The sequence below is a fragment of the Cyclospora cayetanensis genome, unplaced genomic scaffold, assembly GCF_002999335.1.
Source record: "Cyclospora cayetanensis isolate NF1_C8 unplaced genomic scaffold, CcayRef3 CcayRef3_contig_254, whole genome shotgun sequence".
Taxonomy (NCBI): domain Eukaryota; phylum Apicomplexa; class Conoidasida; order Eucoccidiorida; family Eimeriidae; genus Cyclospora; species Cyclospora cayetanensis.
The window spans coordinates 1-13,374 of record NW_020312208.1 but is presented as its reverse complement, the minus strand read 5'-3'; the positions used below and the strand labels follow the sequence as shown (position 1 = coordinate 13,374).

The 13,374-nt window shown below is 54.3% G+C and overlaps 1 protein-coding gene across 1 annotated transcript; it reads left to right on the top strand.

The window, feature by feature from the left end:
* The first annotated feature begins 1,349 nt into the window (after positions 1-1,349).
* LOC34617453 lies at positions 1,350-8,186 on the top strand. The gene is made up of 10 exons (XM_026338369.1): positions 1,350-1,623; positions 2,036-2,928; positions 3,258-3,499; positions 3,997-4,454; positions 4,686-4,777; positions 5,077-5,280; positions 5,904-6,662; positions 6,786-7,029; positions 7,328-7,686; positions 7,914-8,186. Exons 1-10 carry the CDS (start codon positions 1,350-1,352, stop codon positions 8,184-8,186), a joined length of 3,798 nt encoding a protein of 1,265 aa, XP_026194154.1.
* The last annotated feature ends 5,188 nt before the right edge of the window (positions 8,187-13,374 follow it).

The window sequence follows — 13,374 nt, the reverse complement described above, 5'->3', positions numbered from 1 at the left end:
ATATGCCCTATCTGGCTCCATTTCGGTCGCTCTGAACCTCGTGAAGCGTATTCGAAAACTGTACACCTGCAGTGATACGCGTTCGTTCGGATTTGTGAGCGACGCTGTCGCGCGAAGAAAGCTGTAGCCTCCGGAAATCCACACAGTTTTTCTTGAGCGCCCCTGCAATAGGCGCTGAGTCGCAGCTTCTCACAAGAGTCACCGCATAGCTTCTTTCTGCGAAAAAAACCTTTTTCCCGGCTCGCCACCGGCGCGTGCCGAAGAAAACAGCGGCGTAGAAGCCCCTCCACACCAAAACAGCAGTTTCTCAGCGGCGCGAAAGCGCCTTGTTACTGCTGCTTGTGCTTGCTGTTAATTCCCGGTAAGACTCTGCTTCGTGTCCACGCGCTGCAAGTACGCGAGCATCTACCCCCCTACCCGCAGCTGTCGGCGGCAGGTTCAACAACGCTCTATCGACTGGCACCGCGGAATCCGACGGGAAAGCTACGATATGAGGCCATCTTAAAGAATTGAATCCTCTCTATATGGCTCAAATAAACGTTATTTATGAGCAGACAACATGTTGCGGTTGCTGCTAACACCGTAGCGGCTGGTCCTGCGGTCGGTCTGTACCGCATGCCCGCCTTCAGCAGCGCTGCGGCACTCTAGGCGGCGCAAGCGGTTGTAGATTCTTCCTTGTCATGAAGGTGTGTTTAAAATCCTTTCTCTGTCTCTCTTTCTTGTCTCAGAGGCGGGGGAAGCCACTGACGTCGCTGCTGAGTGCGAACACTTGCAACGCCACGCCTCTCTATCCAGACAGCCCTAAAGCGGACTAATGAGCTGCAGCAGCAAAAGGGATAACAGGGGCGCTATCAGGCAGCAGCAGCAGCAGACGCAGCCGGGAGCGTAGTAGGCTCAGGTTTTCAGTGCTCTTGCGATGGGTAGCTGCAACACGGGCTCACAGCAGCTCTAGCAGTACTGCAGCTCAGCGGCAGCAAGACACACGGGATACAGCAGCAGCAAGACACACGCAATACAGCAGAATCAGAGCGAGAGATACAGAGAGAGAGAGAGAGAGAAAGAAAGCAGGGAGATCAGAGCGAAGCCTCTTCGTGCGTGCTGCCTCTGAGAGCCACGTGTCTCTCTTGCATTCCGCCACCATGCTGTACCAATCCGGATCTTTGCAGGCTCTCATTAAGGGCCTGCGATCGGCTCAGCAGCAGCAGCAGGAAGCCGAATTTATTGCCAGCAGTCTGCAGCAGGTTAAGAATGAGCTCTCGGCTTCAAGCGGGAGCAGAAACAGCGGCAGCAGCAGCAGCGCAGCAGCGGCCACACGGAGTGTTGCATTGCAGAAGCTAGTTTTTTTGCAGATGCTTGGTGTGGACCTTTCTTTTGCTGCTTTTTCTATCATCGAAGGCATGGCTGCCCACAAGTATTCGCTGAAACGTCCTGCGTATGCAGCAGCGAGCATCGCCTTTGCTGGAGGTGGCGTGGCTCCCCCTGCACTCGAAGACGCAATCAGCAACGGCAAGAGCAAGCAACAACAGCAGAAACAACAACAACAGTGGCCGCTAGCCGAGCTCTCCCTGTTGACTATCAACCTGTTTAAAAAAGACCTGAGCAGCAGTCAGATGTTTGAGACGGGTAAGCTTTTCGTGAGTTGTAGCATCTTGATTTTCTTGCAAGCTCTGCCAATCTAGCTTTTTCTTTTCTCTCTCTCTCTCTATTCGAGCTTGATTTTCAGTCCTTCTGTGTGCCTTTTCCGCATGTGCATCAATATATACATATATATACATGTATATTACCGTGTATTTTACACTTTGTGAATTTCTCCGCCTTGCATTGCGTCTTCTAAGCTCTTCCTTTTTACCAGTTTATTTGCGCTCTTCCTCTGCTTTGTTGGTGTGTGTAAGTAGCCTCTCGCCAGGTGGCGATGGCCATCCGATGGCGTGGCTTTTTTCTCGTTCGAATCCCCTCTTTTCTGTGCTTGCTGCCTTTGCGTAATGGGTTGAATGGTGCTACACATGGTGGGCGGCTGCGAATGCTGCTGCTGCAGGCCTTGCGTTGCAGACTCTCTGTTGCGTCTCTCTGTCCAAAGAGATGGTTGGGGCTTTGTTGCCAGACGTGCTGATGCTGCTGAGTTCATCGCGTCCGTATATCCGGAAGAAGGCTGCGCTGTGCTGCAGCTGCTTTCTGCTGCAGCAATTGCGTGAGCTGCAGCAGATGCAGCAGCGTAAGATGCAGCAGCGGCTGCGTCTGCCGTATGCAGGCACCGCTGCTGCAGAGGAAGAAGGCGACACCGCAGTGCTACAGCAGGTGGTGCAGCGCATGCAGCAGCAGCTGATGCAAGAGCAGGATGTGGGAGTACTCTGCTGTCTTGCGACCTCGCTGTTGCAGGCAGCAGCGGTGGACCCCCACCCCTTTCTCCCCCTAGTGCCTCCTCTTTTCCATTTGCTGTGCAGCAGCAACAGCAATTGGTTCAGTATTAAGCTTCTGCAGCTGTTCTTGTTGCTCTCCGCTGTTGAGCCGCGGCTTCCCCAGAAGCTCCTTCGTCCCCTAGCCACGTTGCTGCAGCAAACAAAAGCGAAAAGCGTTGAGGTAGAGGCGATTCGCCTCGCTCTCTTCTACGCCCCCATAGAAACTGCAGCGACTGCTGCAGCTGCCTCAGCTAGCCAGGTTGCGACTGCAGAGCAAGCAGCGGCAGCAGCCATGACTAAAGACGCAACCACCGCAAATGCGAATGTCAGGACTGCCAGTGACAGTGGGGGGGGACTAGAGCAACAGCTCTTGCAGCTCGTTTGCAGGAAGCTGCATGCGCTGGTGACGTCTCCCGACCCTAATGTTCGTTTTGTGGCTTTAGACGTGCTGAAACAGACGTTCCTGAGGCGGAGACAGCTTGTGCAGCCTCTGTTGCAGTTGCTGCCAGATCTGCAGCAGCACATGCTGCAGGTGCGTATGAATCCCGTTGCAGCTGCAGCTCTTTTCCCAATTTTCCCTGGTTTTATGGGGCGGAGGGGGTAAAGAGAAAGGAGTTAAGAGTATGGGAGTAATGAGTAAGGGAGTAAGAGAGTAATGAGAAGAGACACAAGGTCTTGTCTTCATGCAGAGATCCGGCGGCTCTGCGCTAGAGGCACTTGTACTACGCCTGAAAAGTCGCTTAGCCGCACTAATTGCTGCTGCTGCTGCTGCTGCTGCTCCTGCAGCAGCAGCAATTACTGCATGCTTTTCGATGGCTGCGGCAGTGACACGATAGAGTCTGTCTGTCTGTCTGTATGCAGAGCGCCAAGTCTCTGGATCCCACTGTACGAAGGGTGGGAGTTTCTCTGCTGGCGACTGCTGCCTCCCCCGCAACCTTTCCTGTTGTCTGCGAGAGGCTGCTTGCGGCTGCCTTCGAAGCAGGGAGCAGCAGCAGTGGCCGCAAGTCTTCGCCTTCATCAGGCAGCTCTGCCACGGGAAATTCAGCAGCTTCCTTCGTTAGCTCCGCTGATTTTATTCTTCCAGTCGTGCAGATGGCCTATGAGTGCGGCGCATGCACTTCTGCACGTCTCCCCTGATATTATTACCGCATGCACAGGCTCGTGTCGGTACACTGCAGTGCGCTGCCTTTGTGTAGTGATGTTTTGGTTTAGGATTAATTCGATGTTTCGTGTTTCGTCTTGTGTTTCGTCTTGTGTTTCGTTTTATGTTTTGTTTTATGTTTTATTTTGTGTTTCGTTTTATGTTTCGTCTTGTGTTTCGTCTTGTGTTTTGTTTTATGTTTTATTTTGTGTTTCGTTTTATGTTTCGTTTCATGTTTAATGTTTTGCTCTTTTTGGTCTGTGTTTTGTTCTATGTTTTGTGTTTTATGTTTGGCTTCATGATTCGTTTTATGTTTGGTTTCGTGTTTTGCTCTGTGTTTTCTTCTGTGTTTTTTGTTTCATGTTTTGTTTCATGTTTTCTTTTTGTCTCCGACACCGCTGCTCCTGCTTTGATTGGGGATTCTTTGCGGGTGTGCCTTTACGCTGCTGTTTGCTACAGGAGCGCATACGAGTTGGTGGAGGACTTTGAGTGGTACGTGGCGGTGCTTGCCGATGTAGCCTGCAACGGCAGCAGCAGCAGCAGCAGCAGCAGCAGTGACGCGCCTTTGGCTGCTGCTGTCGCCCAGCAACTTGTGGATATATCCGTCCGTGTGCCGGAGGTGAGGCCCTGCAGCACGCATCTTTGCATGCTGCTGCTGGAGGCAGCGGCTGCTGCAGCTGCGAAGCCTAAGGTGCGAGGCAGCGCCAGCAGCAGCAACAGCTTGCACTTGCTGAGGGCACTCAGACAGCAGCACCGAGAAGCACACATTAGCAGCAGTGCTCTAGGGGAAGACGACCCCGGAGCCTTCCGTAACAACAACTCCACGAGCGGTCCCAGCAGCAGCGGTACGGCCGCCGCTTCCCCAAGCCAGGTGTACATACACCCCGACATTGTCCGTGCCGCTGGCTGGATCATTGGTACGTCTATCTATATATATATATAAATATATGTATATCTTTTTATCTCTCTTTCTGTGCGTTCCATGGTATTTAGCCTCGAATTGTCATTTAGAAGCCTCTTGCCTTTTCGCCTCCTGCTCTACGTGTCGTGTCTCTTGCATTGCCGCCAGTTGGCGACCCTCTCCATCTGCAGGGACGTGCCGCAGCAGGAGCAGCGTGCACTGCCGTTCTTGCTGTGTGTCTTTACAGGGGAGTATCACCAGCAGCTGGCGAAGGGCGCCGACTACGCTACGACGGGCATCCGCTTCATTGAAGATGCTGTCTCCTGCCTTCTCACGCTGGTAAGGTCGTGTCTCACGGCCGGATCGAACTCGATCCCCAGAGCTTTCCTGCGCTCCAACTCCTACTGATTGACCTTCACGCCGCAACAGCGTCAGACGTTTCCATCGGCAGCTAGCAGCCTGCCTAACTCGCTGCACCTCAGCGGAGTCTACGGAGCCTTGCGTCGTATCGCCGCGCGGCTTAGACGCTGGACAGGCCTTCACTCCCTGAGACACTAGTGCTGCGCCTGCTGCTGCTGCTGCTGCTGCTGCTGCTGCTGCAGGCAGAGCTGCCATCTCAACGCGCCGTCGCCCAACGCGTGCTGCTGTGGGCTGCCACCAAGGCCTTCCTCACGCTGACAGCAGTTTCTAGAGGCGCATTGCGGCTGCAGCAAGAGCAGGGCTTGCAGCAGCACGCAGAAGATTCAGCTGCCGAGAGGGAGGCAGCGGCAGCAGCAGTTCAGCGTCTGAAGCCGAAAATCCAGCAGGCTACGCAGCATGCTCGAAGCAGCACCGACGCAGAAGTATGTGTTTCTTTTCTGTTTTTTGTCTCTCTGTACATGCTTGCCCCTCTCGAGTGCAGTCTGTGCATGTCTCCTCCGTGTGTTGCCTTTGTCTTCCGCGTATATCTCTTCTTGCTTGCTCCTTCCTTCCAGGCAGAGCTTCTTCTGAGACAGCTCCTCTTCTTCGCCCTGCTATTTATTCCAGAGGGGGGTAGTTTTCGAGAGAGAGAGAGAGAGACGCTTCTTTGTAGGGTGTCGCGCGAGAGGTGTCTTTGTTCGCTGTTTGCCGCAGCTCTGCTGCAGAGGCTCCCTGAGTCAGCATCTCGTCGAATTTTTTGCTGCCTCCGGAGTTTGGAATTTGGAGCTTGAGGGCCTCCTGCCTGTACAGCGAGACGCACAAGTCATGGTACGACGTCTTCCTTCTCGCCCCCCTGAATCCAAGGCTTCTGTTAAGCCTTCTGCCTTGCGTACAAAGACAGACGCAGAGCTCTGTTGCGCTAGGTCGTGTCACAAGGCAGCGGCGCGAAGGCCGGTTGCTGAGGATATCCCCGCAGAGGGCTGTGTCTGTCTGCCGTGCCTCGCGTTTGCATGCATGTCTCTAAAACTGCTGCGTGCGGCTATTTTCCCCCATTGCTGCGCCGCAGCTGCAGGTACCAGCTGAACTGGATTTGGAGAACCCTTTCCTAGACGCCGCAGCGCTGCAGCAGCAGCTCGATCTACGCCTGAGACGTCAGCAGCAGCAGCAACAGCAGCAGCAGATGGCAGCAAGCGCAGGAGCAGACGCACTACCGCAAAACAGCTCCTCCTCCTTTCTCTCCTCTTCCTCCATCCTGCTGCCGCAGCAGCACAAACAACAGCGACAGCCTCTAGAACAACAACAAGCATCCCCGTGGGCAGTCTCCGGCAAGAAGAAGTTCAGTGTCATCAAAGGGGCTATTGCACCTGGCATGCACGTTAAGGACCATGCTGCACTATCACCGACTGCTCCTCTTCCCCCCACGCCTCCCCCCCTCTATGCAGGGCATGCCGCTCGCCAGCAGCGAACTTCCCCACAAGCAGCTGCCAACGCAGCAGCTGAGACTCCGTGTGCCGTTGAGAAACGTGATCAGCAGGCTTCCCAGCAGCCGCAACAGCTCTGGTGGAGCGTCTCAGGCGGAGATTCTGCCGTGCAGCTGCTCACCTCCGATTGGCATCTTAAGCACGTTGAGGCTGAAAGGGGGTGCCTCTGTGTCTCCGTCTGCTGCTCCCCACAAAGCCTCCCCATAAGCGCAATCGACCATGTTTATTTGCGCATAAAGGCCTGCTCGGAGGCTGCTCCTGCTGCCTCTTTCTGCTTGTCTGATGTCTCCGCTACTCTCTGCGAAAAGCTCTCCGAACAGCGCAGCAACGCTGTAAAGTTGGAGGTAAAGGCCCCTTCCCAAAACTCCCTTTCGCTGCCCTTTACAGATTTCGCCGAAGAAACGGCTGCGCCACTGTCTCTCTCTAGCTGCTCCCTCCACACTGTGCTGCTACGTGCTGCTGTGTAGGTTCCTGTCTCCATCAGTGCCCTGTGGCATGCTGCTCGGGAGGCTCCAGCGGCTCTCGCTTTAAGAGGAGTTCTCCACTACTCCCTTGCTGCTGGCTCTGCTCTACTGCAGCCTTTTGACAGCCAGCAGCAGCAGCAGATAGAGCAATGTGAAGTTCCCGTCATGCTAAGAGTGCCATTTTCTGTCCTTTTACGACCCCTTCAACATACTCCCGAATCCTTGGGTATTCTGATGGCTGTAAGAAGTAGCGCCTTCCATTTGATCCTCCCCTTGCCCTTTCTGTGTGCTCACTTGTCAGGATTCAGACTGTATTCGTAGCTGCAGATCACACTACTGTGTGTCGTGGGCATCCCTTTCTACTCCCCTACGGAGTCGGATAATTTTAGGTGTTGAGCGGCAACGCATCTTTGAGATAGCATAGGTGAAGCCTGCCCTTGCACTTCCGTGATTACCTTTTTTCTGGCTTGCACGGCTGTACAATGCGCTGCAGACAAGGGGTAGCAGACTCAGCAGCCGGGGCCTGGCGTCTCTTGTCTCTCCAGTATGTGTACCAACACCAGACACCACAGGGAGGGGGATTCGCGCGAGCAAGCGGTTCTTAGAGCTGCTAGGGCAGGCAGCTAATATGCATCTGGTGGAGGTGCAGGAGTCGAATACAACTGCAGCAACTGAATGGACGCTGAAGGCGCTGTTTGTTGCGGCAGTCAGGAGCGACGTGCAACAGCAGCACCAGGATATTGTATACGTGGCGCTTGTAAGCTTATCTGCAGCAGCGGCAAGGGAGGGTGCTCTACAGATCAGTGTTGCGGTGAAGGGCGAGGCGCAAGACACAGTAACTCTTGCGGAGACATTGAAGCAGCACTTGGAAGTTATCACAAGTGCAGCCGCAAGGGGCCTCTACGTGGGCTGATATGCGCTCTAAGAGAGCCACTGGAGCGAAAAGCTTCTTCCGCTCTGTAGGTGCATGCACTGCGGAACGGGTGGGTGGTCTGTTTGTGTTGCTTGTGTCTGTCGTCTTCACGTAAGGCGTAGGACATTGCCGCCTCCTAATGCAGCTGCTGAAACATATTGAAGACTTCAGGCTCTTCTTTCGCCTCCTTTCATTACCCAGAGGCAGAGCACTCTTAGACTTTTAGTCAATCGATATGCGCGTCCGAAGACGTTGACTGCTCCAGACAGCCGTTCACCCCACACCCTCCTCCCGAGGCCGCCTGTTTGTTCCAAAGGGCGAAAAGCAAAATAGAGGATGTGAAACACGGAAATAGCCGTTCAGAGACTGCAGGTACTGTCGAGGCATCAGCCTGCAGAGGCGTAAAGAAGCTTGATGGCCAGAGGACTCGTTTCGCCCGAACTAGGACGCCTAAGCAGATTAAAGAAATTCTTTTGGGGGGTGGCGTGTAGATCGCAGACTAGACAGCTGCTTCTACTTATTCGTCCACGTTGCTTAGGGAGCGTTACTAGGCGGCACGTGCGGTTTCCGGTGTGCTATGGTGCGTTAATGCAAAAACTTTCAAAGCAGCAGCGACTGAGGACTGCTGACTCTAGCTCGTATGGGGGACTTGAATTCTGAAAGGCCACCACGGCTAAAAAATAAAACACACTCGAGGGGCATGGGAAATGAGAAAGAGGCTTTTCAAGGCTCTATGGAGCTGTCTTGTAAGGGGGACTGTTTCTGCACGGGTTTGCGATCTAGCAACGTGCGGGGGGTAGCTGCGACAGAAATAACCCCTTCTCGTGACAATTAATGCCCCGCATACAGGAAATCGTGCCCCACTTATTGAGGCTCTGTTTTTAACGTGCAAGGCTTAGATGGAAAAGCGTTCAAACAATCGCCACACCCCCTTTTTGGTGCTCGGAGGCATGGACTGCTGCCTGCGCCTACGGAAGCGAGCAGTGTTGACGGACCGCGCCACTCCGAAGGGGGCAAGCAAAACCGGTCTGCTGTCTATCTTCAAGTCGTAGTAATTCAGATTATTTTGTGGAAGTCTGAGTAACTTTAGCAGAGGGGCTTTCTTTTATTGCACAGTCATGCAGTGCCACGATTCGCCAACACATGTTCAACGTACAGGCGGACGCGCCTGGGGTATCAGTATCTCTCTCTCTCATGCCATTAGCGTCGGCTGAAGCCTGCGCGCTCTCCGATCCTGCTCGAAATTCCGTGACTTCTGTTGTTCTAGGCCCCTAGCTGAATTATTACGCAGCTTCTGCCCTTTTGGAGGTACTTCTAGAGGACGGCTTCGAGGCCCTTCCTACCAACGCCACACCCCAGTGGCGCTGCTCACCCCTGACCAGCCTGCTCCCTCGTCCTACCACCGAAAGCAGCGCTCTGCATTCTTGCAGCCATAAAAAAAGCGCTAATTGACCTGGATGCAGGTGTATTCGCCACTCTTTTCAGACACCCTTTGCTCGACTGCCCCTCAGGCGGCTCAGGTGTCCATGACGATTCTGGCTCGCGATCTTCGGACAGCAGCGTACAGTTCGCGATCTACGCCCGCAGCGTGCAGTTCGTGCGCTCGCAAGAATTAAGAGGCACAAACGATTTCAATGAGGCATAGGACGTGCCGCCTGTTTCCGTTGTGATGTCCTGCTCATGGCGATTCGCATGAGCAACAAATACAGAAAACACCTTGACTGCAGCGGCAGCAGCAGCAACAGCCGCCTACGTCCACCCCGCCTTTTGCACGCGCCTCACACTAGCAGCAGTTCCAGCCTCTTACGGGGCCTACAGGCACTCGACCAAAAGGGCTGGAGACAGCCCTCCTCCAGCACATGCATTAAAAAGCAACTCGATAAGCAACACCTGCAGCCATGAGGCAGCACGGCTGGGGAATACGGTGTGGCGCGGATCGACCTGAACCGTTCAGGCAGGCAGAAACTCACCCCAGCAAAAGCAGAAGCAAGACAAGTGTCTCGAATCCATGCCAATGCAGCTTTTTTTGTAGCGTCGTGGGGACTGGAATCAGGGGCGTTACCACAAAAGCCAGCCACGAACAGAAATATTCAACCAGAGATAATACTTTCGCAACGACTCGAAGCGTATTGTACTACGCGCCATACTCCCGCAGCAGAACCCTTTATTGCACACGCGGCTCCAAAGGCAGCAAGCACGTGCAAGGCAGAGGCAGTCTCTACAGCAATCGCCGTCCAGCATATGGCCCTGCTGGCTATGCTGACTCCGGTGTAGTGTCTGCATCTCAGCTCCCTACTGATGCTGCAAACGATGCTGCATCTGGTGCTGCAAACGATGCTCCAAATGATGTTGCAAATGATGTTGCATCCGATGTTGCATCCGATGCTGCATCTGGTGCTGCATCTGATGCTGCAATTGATGCTGCAAATGATGCTGCTACTGAGGCCCCTTCACGTGCTCGTTCGCGTGTCGCTGGCAGTGATCGCAGTAATGAAGTTTCTAGCGGAAGACTGCGGCACAAAGGCGAAGAGGCACGGCTGCAAAGGCGTCAACGAAATACTGCGACCTCATCGAGTGTATCCGTGGCTCCCGCTAGCTCTCCTGAAGCGGCAAGGCCAAGGCTGCGACGCCGTGCTGCATCTGCTGCTGCTGCTCTGCGAATTGGAGAATTTGCAAGAGCTGCAAGCAGAAAGCGTTCAGCTGCTGCCCCTGCAGCACGGGCTCCTCTCCCTGTGACGGATGCGTCGACTGCCTCGTGGCTTCGTCTGTCTGATACATCTTCTGCAGCTTCCTTTGCACGGCGAAGACCTCAAACTACAGCCTTTTCGAGCCGCAAGATGCCGCAGGATTCTAAAACGGGTGCTGTCGGCGTCGCAGGTGTATCGACAGCAGCTGCCCCGCGCAAAAAGCGGCTGAATCCGAAGTCGTGCTGCTGGATGCGCTACTTGCACGTTTGCATTTCTGCTTGGAGCTGCTAATTGTATTTGGGAGCTCATGCATGCCGCCGTTTCGGGAAGGCGGAGAACTGTTGTTGTTGTCGGGGGTGTCTTCTGGTGGAGAGGTCAGCTGTTCGTGCGGTTGCCTTGCACATCGCGCAGCGTTTTTTCTGGGACTGCTTTCTTTCTGCTCAGATCAAGCGAGTAGACGTCCATCGATTCCTTTGCAGAAGTGGGCGCCACATGTGCCTTTTGCTGCCTTTTTTGAAGCTGCGCATGCAGACCTTTAGCTGCTGCTTGAGCTCCGTGTGTGCTGCTTGAGCTGGCTGGTCGCTCCCCCCAACACGCTGCTGCTGGTGTTTCCGCAGGACCTGCAGCTACCCCTGCCTGTTGATTTCTTGGCTTGCCGTTTGGTTGACTGGCTTCTGCAGATACTTTCGAGTAGACACAAGGCGTATTTCCCTCTCTGGAGTGCGAGAAACGCGGCAGATCGATGGTTTAATCCCCTTTCTGCTGGAGAATTTCCCACGCTCTGGCGCTGTTGGTTCTGCGGCGAGAGATGACGGCCTCGCCCGCGGCGCAAGAAGGACTGCCGCACAGCAGCAGCAGCAGCTACAGCAGCAGCAGCAGCAGCAGCAGCATACATCCAGCAGCTCCGACAGCACTGAGAGTGACGGGGAGGGGTGGTATGAGGAGGGAACACGCACTGCGGTGTCTTTGTGTGTAGATGACATGCGTCAAGATCCTTTTGTCTGCTTGTTGCGGCAGCTGCAACAGTTGAAGCAGCAAGGCTTCCCCAAGCTGCGACATCTGCAGCTCGACCTCGTAGGCATCGACTGGAAGCCACATGTCCTCTCCTTGCTGCAGTGCGTTTTGCCACGTTTCACCGCTGCTCGTCTTTCTAAGCGCATGCTGTTAAAAGCTTCTCTGCGGCTCCTTTGCCTTCGCGTTCAGCAATAGCAGCAAAATAGACACTTCTTCCTGCCTGGAGAGGGCAGCAGCTTTAGCTCTCGCGGCTGCTTCTTTCTTCCTGTCTGTCTCTCTCTGTCTCTCTCTCTCTGTCTCTCTCTCTCCCTCTCTCTGTCTCTTTCGACGGAGTGTAATCCCGCCTTGTGCTTCCTGCGGCTGGCATGGGTGCTGCTGCTGCAGACATATTCTACAGCAGCAAGGGCGAAAGCTGCAAAGTGTTTGCCTCCGCTGCCGTCTGCCGAGTGCTGCGATGGCGACGCTGTTGCTCGCCATACCCAGCAGCGTGCGCTGTCTCAACATCTCTGAAAACACGTAGGGATGCCTCGCCGACTAGGGAGCTCTAAGAGAAGGCCACTATATAAGGAGGGAGTGACGCACTAGTCAGCGGAGGAAGGGCAAAAGTGGCTTTAGAGGGGGTTGGGATAGGCAGAAAGAGAAAGGGAGTTTGCTGGCCTTTTTCATGCAGATGCGTAGCAGCATCACCATGCCATCAAGGGCCTGTATCCAACCATGGCGGCAGAGGAGGCAAAAATTTCCGGGTGCTTTTTTTGAGGCTTTTTGAGAGAAAAAACGAGAGAGATCGTCTTGGCCAGAAGGCTCCTAAAGAACATGCCATACGCATATTTTGTTTGACTGCGTATGTGTTGTTTTTTGTTTGTGCCGTGTTGGCAGCCTCGAGGCAGACGCTGTGGAGGCACTTCTGTCAGTGCTGAGAGAAGGGCATCTGCGATGCCTTCGCGCGTCGAACGCTGATCTCTCTGTGACTTCCCAGAAAGCCATCGTGGGGAGTCTCGAGACAGCCGGTTGCAGAAGCTCTTTGATTTGGTTTGAAGGTGGGCAGCAGAGAAGGAGAGAGTGAAAAAGAGAGAGAGGATCGGGGAAGAGAGATAGAGAAAGAGATAGATATATATAGAGAGAGAAAGAGAGATTGATAGACAGAGAGAGAGAGAAAGAAAGATTCCCTAGGCCCCTTCCTTTGAACCCCTTGGTGTCAGCGTCTTGACACGTAGCATGCCTCTTGGTACCGAGTCTGACTGCACTAGTAGCAGTGCCAAAGGCGCGGTGTGTTGCATGTGCGAGGAAATAAGACGCCTCTCACCCTCTCTCGTTGCTCGCTGTAGTAGCGGGGAGGGAGGGATGGTGAGAGGCGTCCATCTGTCTATGGTGCAGAGCAGCTGCTTGCTCTCCTGTTCTCCTGTTCTCTCTCGCTGCCACGGAAAGCCTTTCGCACATGCAGCGAGTGCTCTTCTGTTTGCTTTTAGGATTTTATTCGGCGTTTAGATCCGATGCCTCAGCCTGCCCTGTAGAACTCCCCCGTGCCGTGAAAAGGAGTCACCCCGTTGCTTGAGTGTGCTCTGCTGCCCTACTTTCTGCCGCGCAATTTTTCCCTCCTGTGTCGCTGCCTCAGGATTCGACTTAACAGCTCACTCTCGCATCCCCCCCTCCTGCTACATGGCACTTAAGCCGCAACACGTCCCCTACAGCAGCGCCACTGCGGGGATTCGCTGCCCTTCGCACTTGCCTCTTACCTCCCGGAGCTCTGCTGCAACGGCAGCAAAACTAGCAGCTACCTTCAGGCAAGCGCCTTCACATTGCATGCCCCCCTTCCCTCTCTGTCTGTCTGTGTGCGATGTGACTGGCTCTCTCTGTGTGTCTGTCTGTGTGTGTGTGTGTTGCGGGCTTCTTGCGCTACAGGGTGAAGGCGTGGATCTGTATCGCACGGCATCCATTTTAGGATACTCTTTGATACCAGTCGCTGCTGCAGCATTTGCTG

What these genes read in the sequence shown, in the direction of transcription:
- LOC34617453 (XM_026338369.1), top strand. Translation starts at nt 1,350, where the DNA reads ATGCTTGGTGTGGACCTTTCTTTTGCTGCTTTTTCTATCATCGAAGGC. An exon ending in CAGTCAGATGTTTGAGACGG is followed by an intron (nt 1,624 to 2,035) that starts GTAAGCTTTTCG and finishes CTGCTGCTGCAG; the next exon opens with GCCTTGCGTTGCAGACTCTC. An exon ending in TGCAGCAGCACATGCTGCAG is followed by an intron (nt 2,929 to 3,257) that starts GTGCGTATGAAT and finishes GTCTGTATGCAG; the next exon opens with AGCGCCAAGTCTCTGGATCC.